Below are 19,501 nucleotides of genomic sequence, written 5' to 3'. Positions count from 1 at the left end.
TAGTTGCCGTGTTATCATATAGCATTGATTCATTAGATGTTAACCATGTTTAAGTGCAACGCATTTAAAAACATTATATGTACTTAATGCTGTTTTATTCAAAAGCACTCAAACAAGGATCATCCACAATACAATAAACTGTTAGAGAATACACTAGACGTTGGCTTACTCCTTTCATCTGGTATATCATTAATCTTTTTATACCTGGATATCGATCCAGTAGTCTGTGGGTGAATAAACTACTGACGAAATGATGTTCTTATTTTACAAACTAAAATATAGTGCTTAAAGTACAAAGCATGCATCACCTTGTATGGTTACCACTTGATTACTTTATAGTTAGGGCAGTCATTTGGTTGAAAAATCGACGACTGAAAGACTCTCCTGTCCTTTCTTTCCGAGGACACTCGGGATACATTTCTGTGTATGAGCTTCCCAAACAATCTTGCGCATAACTTCGGCGCGTCTTTGCGTCAGGTTGATATACACCAGTCTTTTAGAAGTGTGGTAAGGGAACTGTACTCCTAAAGAGCTCGTAAAATTAAGATAGGATGTGTTAACCTGGCTAAACATCTACCATTTACCTAGATTTCGTCAGAGTGATTTTTCGCGAGTTGCTGATGTAGTGGGTTTTCACTACTCCTAGATGGTAGCACTACCGACAAAAACATGGCGATTCAGGTTAGTTCAATCAATATGCTATGATTGAGAAAGTGATTTTGTTGTCGTCAATTGAGAAAGTACCGTTATCTAAGCTGGTAGACCTCTCTCTCACATGGTGTGTGAACTTTCAAGGTTCGAATCCAATTGAAGGTGGTACATCAAACTCAATATACCCACCCCAAAAAAAACAATAAAAAAACAACAAAATAAACAATAACAAATTTTTGTTGTGAAAATTTAAAGGTTTATTTTATTGGCACATATTCGAACCCGAGACCTGTCATAGCGAGTGTTTTACCTCACAGTTATTGCTAATAAAGCAACGTTTAACATCTTGGAATATCACTAAAGTAATGTAATGAACGCGACCTTTTGTAACATAAGAAACGTGACAGGAGATTAGTTGAGAAATTTATGTGACAATTACCGGGACCTAGTATTTAGTGTACTGGACTGTGGATCTGTTGGTCCATGATTCACATTCTATGGCTGCGGTAACAAGTCAGTTAGAGTAGCTCAAGGTTTGATGTGGGGTACTATTAATTTTTTACCTTCCTTCTGATCTATCATTTGAAAATTGGGGCTGACTAGCGTAAACAGCTTTTATACAGCCTTGCGCGAATTTCCGAAGGAGACAAAAAAACAAAACAAATTTAACTCAATTCCTTATGAAATAATTGTTGATTTGCATGTATTTGTAAGAAAGAGAATACAAAACCAAAACAAAACGTTAGAAAACAATTCAGGTTAGGTTTCGATCTGTAGTTGTTGTTTGAAGTTAGGCACAAAGCTTTTATCTATGCTTTTTCAACCATAGGTATCGAAACCCAGTTTTTATCGTTGTAACTCCTCATACATATGACTGTGCCATTGAAGGACATAATATTCTTAGAACTTGAGTATGAAGTTAATACCAACAACAACAACAATAAAATTCTGCCACTCTTTCGTGAATCTTTAATTTTGCACTCTTTACATTTATAAAACATTCAAGGTAAACACTCAATTGAGTACTACCAATTAGTTATACCTACACACATATATATATATTACATGTTAATATATATTAATATATATTAATTCATTTTACATATGAATATGATTTTTGAAATATCTGCATGGCTGATGTGTTGCCTTGTTTTCATTTCTTGATAAACTGTTTTTTTCCGATGTTAAGCATAAAGTTACACAAAGGACTATTTGTGCTTTGCAAAACACGGGTACAGAAACCTGCTTTTTAGCAGTACAAGTCCGCAGCCACATCGCTGTACCATTTGGGGGCGTTTGTAAACTGATTCATTCTCGAAAGTACGGTGGGGGTTTTATGCAGTATTCAGCTTTTATTAATTGAGCTTGGTTACGAAAGTCACAAGAAACACGAAAAAAAAAAAAACTGCTGCAGGTTTTCTGCCATTACCACGCAATTAACATAGTTCACTATTCTTATCAAGTTCCGTTCTTGTAAGCCATCACAGATTTTTCGACACTATTGTGTAATTAGCCTAGACCAAAAGTCCTATCACATTCCGTCCTTACAAGTCATCCCAGGTTGTATAACGTTACACTGATTTTGTTGTTGTTGTTAAGTACAAAGCTACACAATGGGCTATCTGTGTTGCGCTAATTACAGACGCCGAAACAAATTTTTAGTGTTATAAGCCTTCAAAGTACCAAAAAGTGACCAAAGTTCAAGAGTCCTGTTCTTATAAATGGTTACACGTTTCCCGACACCACCATGAAATTATAGTAGTTCGAGAATTCTGTAGAGTTTTATTTTAACAACTCGTACCAGGCTCTCCTCACATAATATCACATTATAAAATGTAGCTCTCCTCACATAATATCACATTATAAAATGTAGCTCTCCTCACATAATATCACATTATAAAATGTAGCTCTCCTCACATAATATTCCAACTTTTCAGATTTCTCGCAGTATCTCATCATACTTGGTGTCTCATATTATCATATATTTTCTTCGTGTCGTCTCTCCACCTTTTGTCTACCCTTTCATCTCTTCCATGTCGTTTCTTGTTACTCTGTTATCCTCCTTGTCTATCTTCTAACCTCTCTTCTTGATACATTGTTTTACTTTGGAATTACTGACAGGTTGCACAAGTGAAATGATTTATAATTTCTGATCTTGAACATGTATCTATATTTACCCAAAGTAGTCCAACCTGGTTCAGTTTTACCTTGCATTGTTTGTTCTCCTTCTTGAGGGTATTGCCTACGTATTTATGTTTATTAACTTTTTCGATTGCGTTTTTCTGAACTTTCAGTCCTTTGTTGTAGCAAAGTTTTTATGTTTTTGTTTCTCCTCCATGTTTGAGCTTTCTGCGTGTGAACTGTCGAGTTTATCTTTATTTTTAACATTTAATGACATAAGCATCACGTTGTCTGCAAATGTTTATATTTTAAGTGTACCGTTCTCTTCTAAGGCAAACCTTTACTGTCTAAATGTATCTTTATTTTCCAAGGTAAACCTTTATATTCTAAGTGTATCTTTATTTTATAAAACAAACCTTTATATTTTAAGTGTATCTTTATTTTTAAGGCAAATATTTATTGTCTAAATGTACCTTTAAAAACAGTCTGCGTGACATAGGATCTCCTTGTCTATTTCTATTTCTCCTTTTCCACCTCAAGCACACCTTTACTTAAAAGTATTCTGACTGTTTTTGAATGTATCGAGAAGCCTGTTACTTTCTAATCGTTCTTATTTTCTGTCTCCTATCGCCATACTACATTTATCAGCTGAAAGATACCTTCACAGTTATTTTAGTTACTGTTAGTCCTATCATATCGCAGTCAGTCTTCCAACTCCATTGGTTTATATACTTAAACCATAATTATCTTTTCTTTCGTTTGATACTCTTACTCTAGTAATTCTATTTAATTAATTTAGCAAAAAAGTACCATACGATTCACATCAAGTTTTGCTTCATTGTTGTTCGTTGAAATTAGAATAATTTGCCTTAATCTGAAGTACAGGTTCAAGAGTGTTGAACTGGAAGAACTGATACAACTGAAAAGCACAATTCTCGATTTATCATATTATCAATTTCAGTGTCTACCGTAAGCTAATGTGTTTTGTATTATAACTTAGAACATCAATACAAGATAACAAACTACGTAAGTGCTAGAGCTCTCTTGGCTTGACCTAACATCTTTGTCAACTTAAATATTATAAAAATGGGTGCATATGACACCAAATTCTGTTCGTGAGTGTTTTACAATCGACCTTACTGAACTGAGAATATCGAGTATAGTTTAAAGTTAGGGTTCCCGGCTACACTGTTCATGTGTTTTGTTATGTAAGTAGAACTTGGAGTTCTGTCACTCCCTAACAAGAACATAATGTATTCATCCTTTCGTCTTTGTTGTTGGTATTTTCAAGCTGTTCGTTTATGATCAGAGAGAAATAGTGTAATAGAGAAAGATAGAAAAGTTACAATGCAGATATATTTTAATTTGGGGATATTTCCCTCATAACGTTAGTAGTTTTTAATATTTTACATATGTTATGGTCATGCAGTTTCTTGGTTTTAATATAGAGTTTTGCTTCTGTCTTTATATTCCAGCAGGATAAAAGAAACGACCAAAGTACATGTATATAATTCAGCTACAGTTACAGTAGCAGAGAAAGATGGAGAAGTTACGATTCATGTATATATATATATATATACACACACACACACATACATACATATATATATATATATTAATTTGGGAGATATTTAATATTTTGGATATATATATATATATAGTACAAAAACATTCTTTTCAATATTTATTAAAAGTACTTTTTCTGATGTCTATAAAGCCCCCCCTTCCGTGGTACAGCGGTATATCTGCGCACTTACAGCGCTAGAAACCGGGTTTTAATACCCATGGAGGGCAGAGAGCAAATAGCACATTATGCAGCTTTATACTGATTCCAAACAAACAAACAGTTATACAAATTGTTCTTTGAGATTTGGAATTGATACTCTTAAAAACATACTGCAATGTTTTGTGTATTTTTAATCGATAACGCGCACTAGTCTGTAAGACATATGACAGAAATTCACACAGAGCTAATAACTAGACTTTATTAGAACGACCATTGTTGAATTAAAAGTCCATATAGTACCACTTTCTGAAACATTAATGTCTGGATATTGTATATAATAAAAAATTCCACAACTACTGAAACTTTGTTATACACTACTATAGTAAGGAACTCTTTATGGAAAACATTTATACATTAGTATAACCTACTTTAGTACATGGAGTGATTGGGTTACAATAACATTATACACTGTTATGAGTAATCTAGGTAAAGTTCACACTTTTATGATCCTTTATTAAACTGGAGTATGTTACTTTGTTATTTCAACCGGTTGATTTACATATATTCGCTAATATAAAAACACTATAGCCCTATAGTATTATTCAGGACGGGCGTGGCCAGGTAGTGAGTATGCGCGGATTATGAAATAGTGGATTTGTGGTTCGCAAATTGATGCCTTTAAAATCATAAACAGTAGGTGCACATTAAGAATGACGGTCAAATTCCATAAATCGATTAAACAATAACAGCCCAGTAGGTGACGCTGGATAGTGATGACTGGTTGTCTTCCTTTAGCTAATCAGTACAGAATTTGGTAGAATGACGACAGCATCACCTACACATATTCACACTCTTTATACTAACTCATCAATGTTAAAACTGTGTCAAATGTTGGAAGTCGTAGCACGTACCACGTTTTTTTACACTAACTATTACTTCTATTATTACAGGTTTCAATTATGTGACTAGACTTCACAGGTAACTACCAAAACACTGGGTAGTTAGTATACTTCTGTCCGTGTATTTTGTTAATACATTGTGGATGATAGGTGGCACTAGCTGTGCATCCTAATCGAAAATAAAAGGTGTTGCGTTAACTGAGCAAAATTGTGATTATATTTACTACACATTCTCTTCATGAAAACAGCCGTTGATTTCGAGATTTGGCTCTAAGCTTGTCAATCTTCATTAACTTAAAATCTTTGTTTACAAACTTGTTAACAGTACAGGTCCAGTCCAGCTCAGTCATGATAAAATTCTGGATCGGAGATTTCTCTTTCGTAACCACAGTTTTCACTTCATAGATGAAAATGCTGTTACAGTTGGTTTTGAGTAAGGCTTCGGAAGCCATGGTCGTTGTGAACGCTTTAGGGCGCGAGATTTTCAGGTTCTACAGAGAAAATTGATTTTTTTTTCTTCAAAATGTTTTGATTATTTGTTTTATGTCACTTAAAAATCTCTCTGTAAGAATATCCTTCCTGGAAGAGAATTGTAGCGTGTTTCTCCAGCTATAAGACCACGCGTTAATTGGTAAATAAGTTGCAGGTGGTGCCATGCTTAACAGCTGAGGCGACACGCTACTGTATTAGCATGTGCAAATAGTTCCTATAAAGCAAGACTAGCTTTTTCTGCAAACAACAAAACAGTGGTGAACGTTTAAAAGTGTTTTATTTATTTGTTTATATGATAATCACCAATGTTTATTCCATGCCTAAAGTTCAATAAAAGATAATAGTTGAAACAGAAATAATGTGTGAGAAAACTTTTCACAAAATAGTAAAACAAGAGTCTATCCTTAGACTACGGTAATGAAAAGCTACACAATATTTGAAGAAAGATGGAATCGTAGCGAGATATTTTTAATACACCATAACTACTACTACGTTCCATCAGTGACAGTTGAACATAGAGTTTACAGAATTTTAGATTTTTTCATCTGTTTATCAGAAGATATTTTTAATACTTTGTGAGATGTAAATACTGTAAAACACCTATTGCTATGAAATAGTTAGTTTTACTGCTTTTTTATGCTCAATGGTGTGATCAATGACAAGCACTGTAATTGGGAAACAAACCCTAAAATATGCAGAATAATGGTAAATTACAGCACATGGTGCAGGCGTAAAGCAAAAGAAAAGAAAATATATTTAAAAGATTTTAGTGATGAGTTAAACAGACAACAAACACTACATCCGTGCCACTGTAATACTTGTTTTATGTTGTGAGCGATTAGTTGAACTGGACAACAAATATTACATCTGTTTCACTGTAATACTTGATTTTATGCTGTGAGCGATTAGTTAAACTGGACAACAAACACTAGATCCGTGTCACTGTAATACTTGATTTTATGTTGTGAGCGATTAGTTAAACTGGACAAAATCACTACATCTGTTTCACTGTAATACTTGATTTTATGCTGTGAGCGATTAGTTAACCTGGACAACAGACACTAGATCTGTGTCACTGTAATACTTGATTTTATGTTGTAAGTAATGAGTTAAATTGTACAAGAAACATTAGATCTGTGTCACTGTCATATGTGATTTTATATTGTGAGTAATGAGTTAAATTGTACAAGAAACAACAGACCTATGCCACCGTAATACTTGATTTTATGTTGTGAGTGATGCGCAGTGTATCTCTCATTTCTATACTTGCAAATATATCTGATTTAAAACATCCGTAAAAATACTCTTTGGTTAATGAGTCGCTGTTAGTCTTGCGAGGAAAGATTATAAAGCAAAAAAAAAATCATATCAAAATTTCAGACTTTCTTATATCACGATCATGATACATTTGTTTTTAATTAGTTGTATTTCACAACGAGGCAAAAGCTTGAAGACACCAATAGTTTAGCCAAATTACTCGGGTTCGGCATGGCCATGTGGTTAGGGCACTAGACTCGCATTTTGAGGATTGCGAGTTCGAATCCTCGTCAAACAATCTCGTCCTTTCAGTTATGAGGGCATTATATTGTGACGGTCAATCTCATTAGTAAAAGAGCAACCCAAGCGTTGGCGATGGATGGTGATGACTGGCTGTCTTCTCTCTAGTCTTATACTGCTATATTAGGGACGGCTAGCTCAGATAGTGCTCGTGTAGCTTTGTGGGAAATTCAAAAAGAAGCAAATCTAATTATTCATAATCATAGGCTGGTGATCAGAGCGCTCGACTCGAAATCTGCGAGATCGAAACTCTTTACCGAATATGCTCTTTTTATTAACCCGTGAGAGCACTATCTTTTGAACTTCAGTCCTACCTTTCGTTGGAAAAAGAGTTGGTGGTGGGTGATATGGACCAACTACCTTTCCTCTAATATGTCATTTGAAAAATAGGGAAGGCCAGCACAGATAGCTCTCGAGTATCTTTGAGAGAAATTCAACAAACAGAATAATTTTATTTGAGAAGACATAACCTTTTAGCCATCACAGATTAAAAAAAAAAGCTTATATGTGAGAACGTATATGCTTGATTCCATCACAGAGTTAAAAAAAAAATTAGGGTATATGATGAGAAGGTATTAGTTTGAAGTCATCACATAATTAAATATAGGGCATTCGATAAGAAGGTATTAGCTTGAAGTCATCACAGAGTTTAAAAAAGGGTATTTGATGAGAAGGTATTAGCTTGAAGTCATCATAGAGTTTAAAAAAGGGTATTTGATGAGAAGGTATTAGCTTGAAGTCATCATAGAGTTAAAAAAATACGGTATTTGACGGGAAGGTATTGGTTTGAAGGCATCAAAGAGTTCAAACAAATTGATGTTCAAACTACAAAAAGTTTTCTTTTACAGCACAGATCATTAGTGAAACGTTATGTGAAAGAGAGAAATGATTATATGCATCTTAGCTCCAATTAGCTTCCTTCGATGCTGATAAGGTTTACCCTGTGGAAATTAATTACACATGGGCTCTGATTATGGTTTACTCTTGCATATGTTCGATAATTTACACATTACTACAGTATTGTTAACATTTCTTATAATGATTACTTGATATCAGTCCAGATGGCACAGACGTGAAAGTTAATGGGTGAAAGCAAAGAAAACTCTTATTATCACATATATACATTAATGTGTGAGTACAGTACGTGTTCATGTTGGGATACTGTATATTCTAATGTGCCGTTAATAAAATAACTCATAAATTATTCTTTACTAGCTCTGCGGATAAATGAGGAAAGTTTGTTTTGTCTGTTTTTTATATTTCGCGCAAAACTACACGAGAGTTATCTGCGCTAGCCGTACCTAATTTATTAATGTAAGACTAGAGAAGAGACAGCCAATTCTTGGGCTACTCTTTTACCAATGAATAGTAGGATTGAGCGTCACTTTATAATGCTCAATGGCTGAAAGAGTGAGTATGTTTTGTGCGATAGAGATTCAAACCCTCAACCCTCAAATTACAAGTCGAGCGCTTTAACTATTTGGCCATGTCAGGCTTAATAAGGAATACTTTGTTGTTTTTTTTTAATTTCGCGCAAAGCTACTCGAGGGCTATCTGCGCTAGCCGTCCGTATTTAGCAGTGTAAGACCAGAGGGAAGGCAGCTAGTCATCACCACCCACCGCCAACTCTTGGGATACTCTTTTACCAACGAATAGTGGGATTGACCATCACATTATAACGCCCCCACGGCTGAAAGGGCGAGCATGTTTGGCGCGAAGGGGATGCGAACTCGCGACTCTCAGATCACGAGTAGCACGCCTTAACACGCTTAGCCATGTCGGGCCCTTTGTGTTTTAAAGCTCTAAGAGTTTATGTTTTTAAACAACCACCCTATCACTTCACAAGTTTGGGAATAGATGAGGCGTTTCGTTGTTGGAAAGAGTGCTCATTAAATCACTTTGTACACTTACTATTTTATTAACAGCATCACTTGCTAGGTTTACAGTACAGCAACTGGCCACTTTATTAGGACTCGTTTGAAGGCTTCAGTAATTACTGAATACTGCATATGATAAATACACTGACCTTGTGAAATTCAAGTGATTGCTTTTAGCCCTATAATGCACAGGGGTAGTCATATAACAATTAGTTTGGTTGTTTTTAAATTTCATTCAAAGATACACGTCTGCATTAGCCTCCCATAATATAGCAATGATAGATAAAGGGAAAGCAGCTAGTCAACATCACTCATTCCAAACTATTGAGCTAGTACTTTAAAAACGAATAGTGGGATTAGCCGTCGTTTATAACACGCCCTTGTTAAAAGGGAGAACATGTTTGATGAGGGGGATTCGAACCCGTGACCCTCATGATAACTAGCTTGCAACATAAGAAGAGCAGTGTTCTCTTCAACTTTCAGAAGGCCAAACTAGTAAGTGTCTGCCTTCCAGACGGCTAGGCTAGTAAGTGTCTGTCTTCCAGACGGCTAGGCTAGAAAGTGTCTGTCTTCCAGAAGGCCAAGCTAGTATGTGCCTGTCTTAAAGAAGGCCAAGCTAGTAAGTACCTGTCTTACACAAGGCCAAGTTATTAAGTGAGAGATGTATTGTTGTCTAACATTGTTTCTTTGATCAATCGCCAGAGTTTAAGTGAAAAATTGCGGTCGCTAATCGTTACATATTTGAAGTACAAAAGTCGTCACACTATATATTAAAGACTGTATGTGGGTTCCGAATCAAGCAGTCGCTCACAGTATATAGACACAGATACAACTGTGGGTTACTGTCGCTACTGACTATCACTTGTGTAAAGAAACGTAGCACAAAGATATTCTAAAATTGGACGAAAATGCAACTCGGACGTGAAACAATTCTGTACCTAATCTTTAGAATCGTCGGTTATACGTGTATATTAATTAATCAGTTAAGTGAACAGACAGTAGGAAAATACAAAACACAATTGTAAGTGATACAAAATAAGGACAGAAGCTATAATTAACCCTAGAATTATCGATGTCAATAGGTTTTTGTTGTTAGTGTTTCTAATCTAAATGCGAACTAGAACTGTTATGGGTCAATGACTGTTGGTTACCGGTACCTAATAACAAGGACTCATAGAAAAATCTAAACACAGATGTATGTGTGTGTGTTTTGTTATAGGAAAGCCACATCAGGCTCTCTGCTGAGTCTACCGAGGGAAATCTAACTCCTGATTTTAGCGTTGTAAATCAGTAGACTTACCGCTGTACCAGCGGGGGCCTCTAAACACACGTAAAAGCGATTAATTCCGTTTAACTACTTGTTGGGATTGTGTATATTTTATACAAAAAACGAGTGATTTTGTTCCTTTTTAGTTTGTATTTTATCGTGTGTTGTGGCTTGCCATGGGCAGGTGAGTTAAGGCATGCGAATCGTAATCTGAGGGTCGCGGGTTCTAATCCCCGTCGCATCAAACATGCTCGCCCTTTCAGCCGTGGGGGCGTTATAATGTGACGGTCAATCCCACTATTCGTTGGTAAAAGAGTAGCCCAGGAGTTGATGGTGGGTGATGATGACCAGCTCATTCCCTTTAGTCTTACACTACTAAAGTAGGGACGGCTAGCACAGATAGCACTTGAGTAGCTTTGTGCGAAATTCAAAAACAAACAAAAAATACCGTGTGTTGTAGAGATAAGAATATATAACTGATCAATAGTGTGGATAATGTGAAGGAAACATCTTGGACTCTTACGGTCCTCTGCTCATTATTATAATTTAATGCAAATAAGAGTGTTGTATCTCATCACCTAAGGTTACATGGAACTGGCATGTCTCTATTCAGATAAAATTATTATTTTTCAAAAATAACACAATTAAGTCATTGTTAGTTTTGGAAAACATTTTCTTCTGCATCTTTCTATCTGTCCAAGTATCTAACCTTAGCGCACAATGGCACAATGTTAAATCTGAGTCTTATAACGCTAGAAACCTGGTTTCGATACCCGTGATGGGCAAAACACAGATAGCCTATTGTACGGCTCTGTGCTTAACTTCAAACATGAATTCATTATAACGTTAAGAAATTAAATTAAAAGCACTGGGTTCTAACTGACTACAACAAGAGACGGAAATACTATTTAAATTAACACTTTCTGTTAATAATGAAACATTTTTTCATTATTTCTTTGCTCATTGTAAGATTGACTTTTATATCCTTCATATTTCTGTCTGAATAATGTGTTTTTAGACGCCCATTTAATGTTAAAGTAAAGTTCTTTTAGACATCTGCTTCATGTCGTGTCGTGACTCTACATTACATTTTTATCATGGCAGTGAATTTTTAAGGCTTTCATCTGTTTTTGATAGTTAAGGAATTTTATACTGTCTTTATTATTAAAGAAATATGTTTCCAGGCTTTCATCTTTTGTGAAGGTAGTGAGTCTTTAATTTTTTTTATCAAAGCAGTAGGTTTTTAGAATTATATTTCTTCAAAATAATAGGTAAGTTTTGATTTTTTATCAGAGTAATGGATTTTTAGACTTATCTTTTATAAAATCAGTAGATATTTAGTCATTTGTATTTTCAAAGAAACTGGTTTTAAAGTTTCATTTTTTATTAGTGTAATGTGCTTTTATACCTTGTGCTTTAACTACAGTTACAGATCTTTAAAAGTTTATCTTTTATCAGAGTAGTGAGACCTTATAGACAATCTGTTTGTTTTTAGGAAACTTAAATGAACTAAGTATCAAGTGTTAACCTTAGAAAAAAATATTTCTTTTACATTTTACCAATTCTGAAATAATTGAGGAATTATGGGAAGTGGGTCACGGATTAATATATCTAATAGGATTCTAATTAGACACAGAAAATAAATAAAAAAGTATTTCTCCTCTCTAAACTAGAGTCACATTTAATCGTAAAAAAATTAGCTATTTGGACGTGTGGTATCAGCAATATGTCTATGGTTCGAAAATATAATTGTTATAATTTTTGATTCGATAATAGTGGTATACGATGTAACTCACCCGTGAGTTAATATGTTTCTATATATAAATGAAAACTTAAATCTATTTTCTTTTCCACTACAAACCTCATTAGTAAGTCAAGAAAATATAGACGTGAGATATAAACTCAGTTTTTCAGATTAAAAAGTAGTGGTAATGGACGCATGTAGAATAATCTAAGATCTATACATATGTAGTTCAAAATTTACATCTGATCTAGTAACTGCTATTCAGGTTGTACTCACCTAAACGCACCATAATCCATTACACGATGTCCTTCTTCTTATTAGTATAGTTGGTATGAATCTTCGGTGGTTGATGTTCTGGGTATTGAGGATGTAGGGTGTGCACTACAGGTACAAATCTAAGCTATGTACTCTCCTCCGCGGAACAGACAAACTTTCTCTCGTTAACAGTGCCCACACTCTGTCTCGCACTTTTCCTCCTTGCATATGGTCATGTGGATAACTTTAGCCAATAGGAACACGCCAATCTTACATCACTTGAATGACGCACTTATGGAACATCGCCAACTGCTCTGTGAATCACCAAGTTCCCTCTACTGTCTGGAAACTGGGGGTGAGTTTAGCGCACAACCAACAGCATTGGCGGAAGACATTTGGCTTTAAAGAAAGTCACATATCCGCAGGTTGTTAAATACGATCGATAACTGAGGCCTCACAGTTTACGCCCTAATGAAGCCTAGTGCTGTCTGTAAATAGGATAATTTTGAACTTCAAAGAGTTCAGTTATTTTATGACTCACTATAGGTTTCAAACTGTATCTCAAAATACCACTTATATATCTCAAGGAATGATACAGTCTACTTCAACAGCAAACGAAACAAAAATTTAACAACAGTAAAATCTCTTTTATCTGATGGACGCCATATGATTTTTATAAGAAATATTTCGCTGGTTAATTTCAAATGGAGACAACAACACTACAAAATCTGCATAGTGCTTTACAGTAGTAACACTTAACAAAATAATGAGTTATTGTCACACTGACTTTGGCTTTACGAAAAAGAAAAAAAATTATCAATGGCTTTCAAAATGTGTTGTATCCTGGACTATTAGCACAAGGCGTACAGCGAGTTTTAACATGTAACTTTAGTGGCTTCTTTGCGCGAGCTTTCAGTGATAAGGTAAAATCTGATTTACAGGGAGTGAATAGACTTTTCTTGTTCGTGGAAAATGAATTTTTATTGTTTAATGTGTGATATGCTTATCTTTTTCATAAAAAACAAACCAACTTTTGCCACAGAAAGTGTAAATAAGTAGTAACTGTAAGCGAATTTATTTCTTCATAATACTAATTTACCACACGTAAGTACAGTTCCATGAGACACGGGCCTGGTGATTAGGACGGGTTCAAATACCATCACCAAATATGTTTGGGGATGTTATACTGTGGCGGTCAATTCCCCTATTTTTTGGCAAAGATTCGCCTGAGAGTCGGTAGTATGTGGTTTTGAATAGCTGTCTTTCCCTTTGTCCATCATTTTAAAATTAGGGGTGGCTAACATGGATAATTCTGAAGTAGCTTTGGGCAAAAAATGGCAAATACACAAAACAATGACAAAAGGTTAGCTTATGGAATATGAACGTTACAGTTTTCAGAGTGTTGTAAGAAATATTTTGTAAGAAATACAAGTAGACCTTTTTATAGGCTCTCAAAGAATGTCTGAAAAACTACAAAACTACTCAAAATCCTGTACTTACTTTACAAATTCATTTTATTTTTATGATTTTGTCTGTATTCACTATAACCACAAGTCTACATTTAACGCACAGATTACAACAATTTCTATGCTGTATGAAGACAAACACTTATACATTTGGAACTGCATAGAGTTTTAAATGAAACATTTTACAGTTTTGAGCTCCAGAAGACCAAACTTCATTATATTGGAAAAACCTGTTTTATTAAATAATGATAAGCACAAAAACGAATCCACGAAAACCAGGTTGAAGCAACTGATTATATTTGTTCTTAGTTTGTATAGCAGTGACTTCTCATATACACAGCTGGATGCTCCATAAAATTGTTCAACCTGACGCTATAGTTATATTCATAATGTTACGAAAGTTTAAAAAAGGTCAAATTTTGATTTTCCTGAACAATTCTTTGATCCGAATATCTTTCATACTAGTGAGTTAACAAATACAAGAACATTATTTGTGGTTCTTTGGCTAGTAAATTTAGTGGGACAAATATTGCAAGTTTAAATTTGAGCTACTAATTGAAACAAAGTATTTTACCTAGTTCTTTCTTGTTAAAATATGGCATTAACTGGTACAGTGAACACTATTTCTGTTACTACGATATAAAACTTTGTTAAAATATTTAATCTTGGACGAAACGTCTCCAATTTCATCTTCAGAACTTTGCAAGATCAAATAAGAATATAAAAGCGAAGAAAAGCGTTTATATTAGTAAATACACATTTGAAAGAGCGAAGCACCGCTTTCAAAAACATAACAGGGTTTGGGATTGTAATGTAGTGTTTACAAGAATATAACAGAATTGTAGCACAACATTATTTAAAGAGCTATAATAGTATTTTCAACAGTGTTATTAGGACATAAAATTGCAAAAATAAAACTTATAAAAATAAGGTATTGCTTAGAACAGCAGTGAATTTTCGGAGAGTAATTCCTTGTTTGAAAGTATATTGTAATGCTTAAACAGAGTTAGGGATTTCTTTAGAAAATTATTGATTAATTACGTATGTATAGTGTGTAGTCAACCAATCCAGCGAACCTAATTTGTGAGAACATGATTATTAATTAATTCTTAATAAATATGCATGGAAAAAGATTTTCCCATATAAGCTAATGTAGAATGTGTTAAATAGACAGGTAATGTTTTAATCAATTGGTGTGGACAATGATGGTTTGTTGCTTGAGATATATTATGTGTTATCTGAAACACAAATATTTCTTTCTACTGGACAAGATGTTTTTGGCACTACATATAATTCAAAATTCAAATAGATCTATTCCAAACTAAATTATAAATTCGTGTAATACCATTAAGTTAACCCACATCTGTTAATACTAATGTGAAAGAGGCATCCACCATTATTATAAGTAAGGGAATACGAAATATGATCTTTGTTAGTAAATACATTAAAATTAACATTTCTATCAGTTATGAACTTTCATATGAAAGATTTAAAATGAATATTAAAAATACCGCAATTAAATAGATCCGTATGAACAGCACTGGCAATAGGTGTTACAAAATATGGGCAAAAAATAACAACACATGATATGGGTGGATATTATTACCTTTAATGAGGGTAATTAAAAGGCTACATACCTTTGGATCAGTGTCTTTTTTTTCTGTGACGGCTTTTTTTATTTAAACAAAGATATTAAACTTTGTTCTTATAATTCAGGTATAGAGAAACCAAATATTTTGGTTTGTTAATACATAAGTACATTTACTTACAATAGCCAACCTTAAACCTTTTCTATTCAACAGATTAAAAAAAAACTTGTTAAATGTTAAAAGAACTTGATTTATCTTCGCGCTTCTTTTCCTTGATTATTATTATTGTTTCCTAATAAAACACTTAAAGAACTGCGTAATTCCATGTTTTAACAGTAAAAATTCGACAGTTCCTCTGTTTATAATCAGTTGAAATATCCTTTTAAATTAGGTATTGCTGCGAACCGTTTCATATGAATGTCGAGATGGACATTACTTTAGCAGCATACAAGCTGATAAGATACTGTTGAATGTCTCATTACTGAAATAAAATGTTTCTGATGAATTTTTAAGCCTGTTAATTATATTCATCATAAAACACTGTTAAAAACTTTCCATGAGGAGAGTTAAAAACTTCCAAATACTTTTTTATGTGTGCATTTATTAAAGGTGGTGAAACGTGTGTGTGTGAATATTTACTCATTTATATTCTATCTTAACTGTCTTTTTCTTTTTCATTATTTTAAAATTAAGTAAAATATTGACACACAAAAAGAAATATTTAAGTTGTTGTCCCTCAGTGGAACATCGATATGTCTGTAGACTTACAACGTTAGAAACCGGGTTTGATGCCTGGTATGGAAAAAGCATAGATAACCCATTTTGTAGCTTCATGCTAAACTTTAAACAAACAAACAATTGTTCAATACGTACAGTTACGTATCGAAACGATTGGAAGTCGTACTATATATATAAGGTTATACATAATTATGTTCTACCCTGTATAAGTACATGCATTCTAGCCAGTGTTTTTGGTAATTTTATGATAAAGGGATTTCTCAACAATATTTCATTTCTTCTTAGTAACTGACCTAATTGTAGATCAAATAGCACAATATCGCTCAGATAATTAACGGTCATTTAAAGCAAGTCTGTAATCAGACATAAAATAAATTCAGTGTAACAAAACTACACTGAAACTAGTGTACCTAATTCACTCAGTTCATTAACAATCATTTCGGACTAAACAGGCTAAATATAAACTAACCTAGTTTACAACACTGAAACTAGTGTGGATACCTCACGCAGGTCATTAGTATTACTTTAGAACAAGACTGTAATAAGACTAGACATAAATTGAATTAAATGCAATAAACTAAACCTAAAACTAGTGTACCCACTTCGCTCAAATTGCTAGATATATATATTTTTTCCTTTAATACAGAAGCAAGACTTCATTCGCTCCAAAGTATCACATAGACGTATTGATTACAGTATGACTTTCCCTTATTGCAGAAGCTCGTGATGCTTTCATTTCCGCATGTACAGGCCACGTATCTTGGAAAAAGCAACAATAACTCAGTAGAAGCTCTTTTTTTTTTTTACAAAATTTTACAGAACACTTAGATTTCTTTAACTTATCAGTTTCTCAGTGCTTATGTGTAAAAGAAGTTTTTTCCTGGCTTCGAATTATTGAAAACCGTGACTTTCACGTGATTTTCGTGATACAAGCCTTCACTAGTCTTGCATGTTAGCAGAAAAATCAATTCTGTTAGAGAAAACAAGACACGTTCCAGGCTGTTTTTATTTGTCAGTTGAAGAAACATATATTACGCTTGATGCATATATGTAGGTTATTTTTTTATAAATGTGTTATTGGAAAATGAATGCTTTAAACAATGTCAAAACGTAATATTTCATATAACATTGGTTTAATAGATAGTCCTATAGTTCATGTTACATTTATTTATTTTAAAGTGATTTTATCACATCCTAAAACAGCCAGAATACATTGAGCATGTATTACAGCTACGATATATATGTCCTACTTAATGACCATCCACTATCATACCCCTATGAAAGTCAGAAAGACGTCTTTCTCTTATCCACTGTGTAGAAGACTCTCCACGATATTCCTACGCAGTCACGCTATAGATCACATAATCAATATATTTTGCATTTACAAATTGTGTATGTGTGTAGTTCCTAATAAAATATTTATCCTATTTTGCTGGCAAAGAGAAGTGGAAACCTAAGTTTTCCATTTTTTTTTTAACTTTAATTTTGAGCACGAAACAGTTTTGTAAATTATAACCAGAAAAAGTGCTTCATGTATACAACTAAAACAATAAATTAATTTCTCATTGGCAGGAATCAGTTGTGGCCTAAGTTGTTAGCGTACAAGATTGTGTATCCGAAAATTCATGTTTCGAATGTTTCCGAAAAACCAAAATTGCACTTCGCACTTTGGAATGATGGTGCATTATAAAAGTGACAGTCAGATCCCATTACCTAATTAGATAGCCCCAAATTAGACGCTGATTGTTGTTTGCTGTCCAACAGCTCGAAACTGGGGACGGCTATCGCTAATATCTGAAACAAAACAAACCACATAGACATCAGGTAGGTACCTTTATAAAAAAAGTGTACGCTAATTCTTTATGTTATGAACTGATTGTCTCAAATTAAAAATACAAAGTTCATAAGGCATTATACAAAATACTAAAGTTCGAAATGATAAAAAGAAAGAACAAATGCTTTTTAAAGACCTTTAAACCAATATAATTCTTGCTGTTTTGCATTATTAAAAGTGTTATTTGGTTGTTTGGCGTTTATTGATGTAAAGCAATTAGGTTATCTGCGCCAAACAACCAACAGAAAAACTTTAAAGTAAAATCGTTATAAAATGTAAAATTGAATCAAGGTAAAAACCAAATAAAGTTTAAAAAGATGAAAAAAAAATTAAATAGAAGTAAAAACGCCAATGGCCCTTAAAATTTAAAAACACAAGTAAGTTGGACAGTGTCACCATCGCCAATGACATTGTCCAGTGTCAGGGGTAAAAGCTGTGGAAAAAACATGTTTAAAATACTGACGAAGTTTAGCGTCGTGAGAACGATATGAGAGTAAAACGTGGGCTATTGTAACCTGAGTGTCACAAAGGCCGTACATTGGTTGATTAGTCCCAAATAAGATAAAACTGAATTACAAAAACTGTAACTAATGCATAGCCTTGCCAGGGCAACGTCCTTCTGATTCTTACCGAAACAAGATGGTCAAATAGCAACAGAAGGTTTGATCTGGAAAAGCTTATTATGGGATTGCCCACTGCAAATCAGCTACCAAATGGTGCTAAGATTAGTCCATATATGTGATGGTACCAGAGTAGACGGACTTAATTAAAAAACACCTAATTTTAACTGACAAGCATGGTCAGGAGCCTGCTGGAAAGCAATTGTGTTCAAAAGTGTGGGATACCTACGAAAGTGTGTGTGTTTTTTTTGTGTTTTTCTTATAGCAAAGCCACATTGGGCTATCTGCTGAACCCATCGAGGGGAATCGAACCCCTGATTTTAGCATTGTAACTCCGTAGAATTACCGCTGTACTAGCGGGAGCCAAAATATTACAATTCCTTGTAAACGTGTAAGTTGGTTTTTAATTAAGCACAAAGCTACACAATGGACTATCTGTGCTCTGCCCACCACATGTATCGAAACCCGGTTTTTAGCGTTGTAAGTCCGCAGACATACCGCTGAGCCACTGGGGAGCACCTACGAAAGATATTACAGGTCCGTTTTTGAACTTTTCGTGCCTTTTAACGAGAACACCGTGGAAAATGTGTCTAGGATTTAGGAATTGATTTAGCAGCTGTCTGGACAATACAGTCAGTTACTGCAACCTGGACAATATAGTCGCT

The 19,501-nt window shown here is 34.1% G+C and overlaps 1 protein-coding gene across 1 annotated transcript in view; it reads right to left on the bottom strand.

The window, feature by feature from the left end:
• The window catches only part of LOC143249433 (protein Fe65 homolog), a 42,486-nt gene extending 29,655 nt beyond the window's left edge, over positions 1–12,831 (bottom strand). The window contains exon 1 of the mRNA XM_076499270.1: positions 12,611–12,831. Within this exon, the coding sequence (XP_076355385.1) occupies positions 12,611–12,623 (13 nt within the window). The 5' untranslated portion in view covers positions 12,624–12,831. The remainder of the gene's footprint in view (positions 1–12,610) is intronic.
• Between the last annotated feature and the right edge of the window lie 6,670 nt (positions 12,832–19,501).

The sequence above is a fragment of the Tachypleus tridentatus genome, chromosome 4 (genome assembly GCF_004210375.1).
Source record: "Tachypleus tridentatus isolate NWPU-2018 chromosome 4, ASM421037v1, whole genome shotgun sequence".
In the NCBI taxonomy this organism is placed as follows: domain Eukaryota; kingdom Metazoa; phylum Arthropoda; class Merostomata; order Xiphosura; family Limulidae; genus Tachypleus; species Tachypleus tridentatus.
Note: the sequence above shows the minus strand (reverse complement) of the source record. Positions and strands in the feature narration are given on the sequence as shown.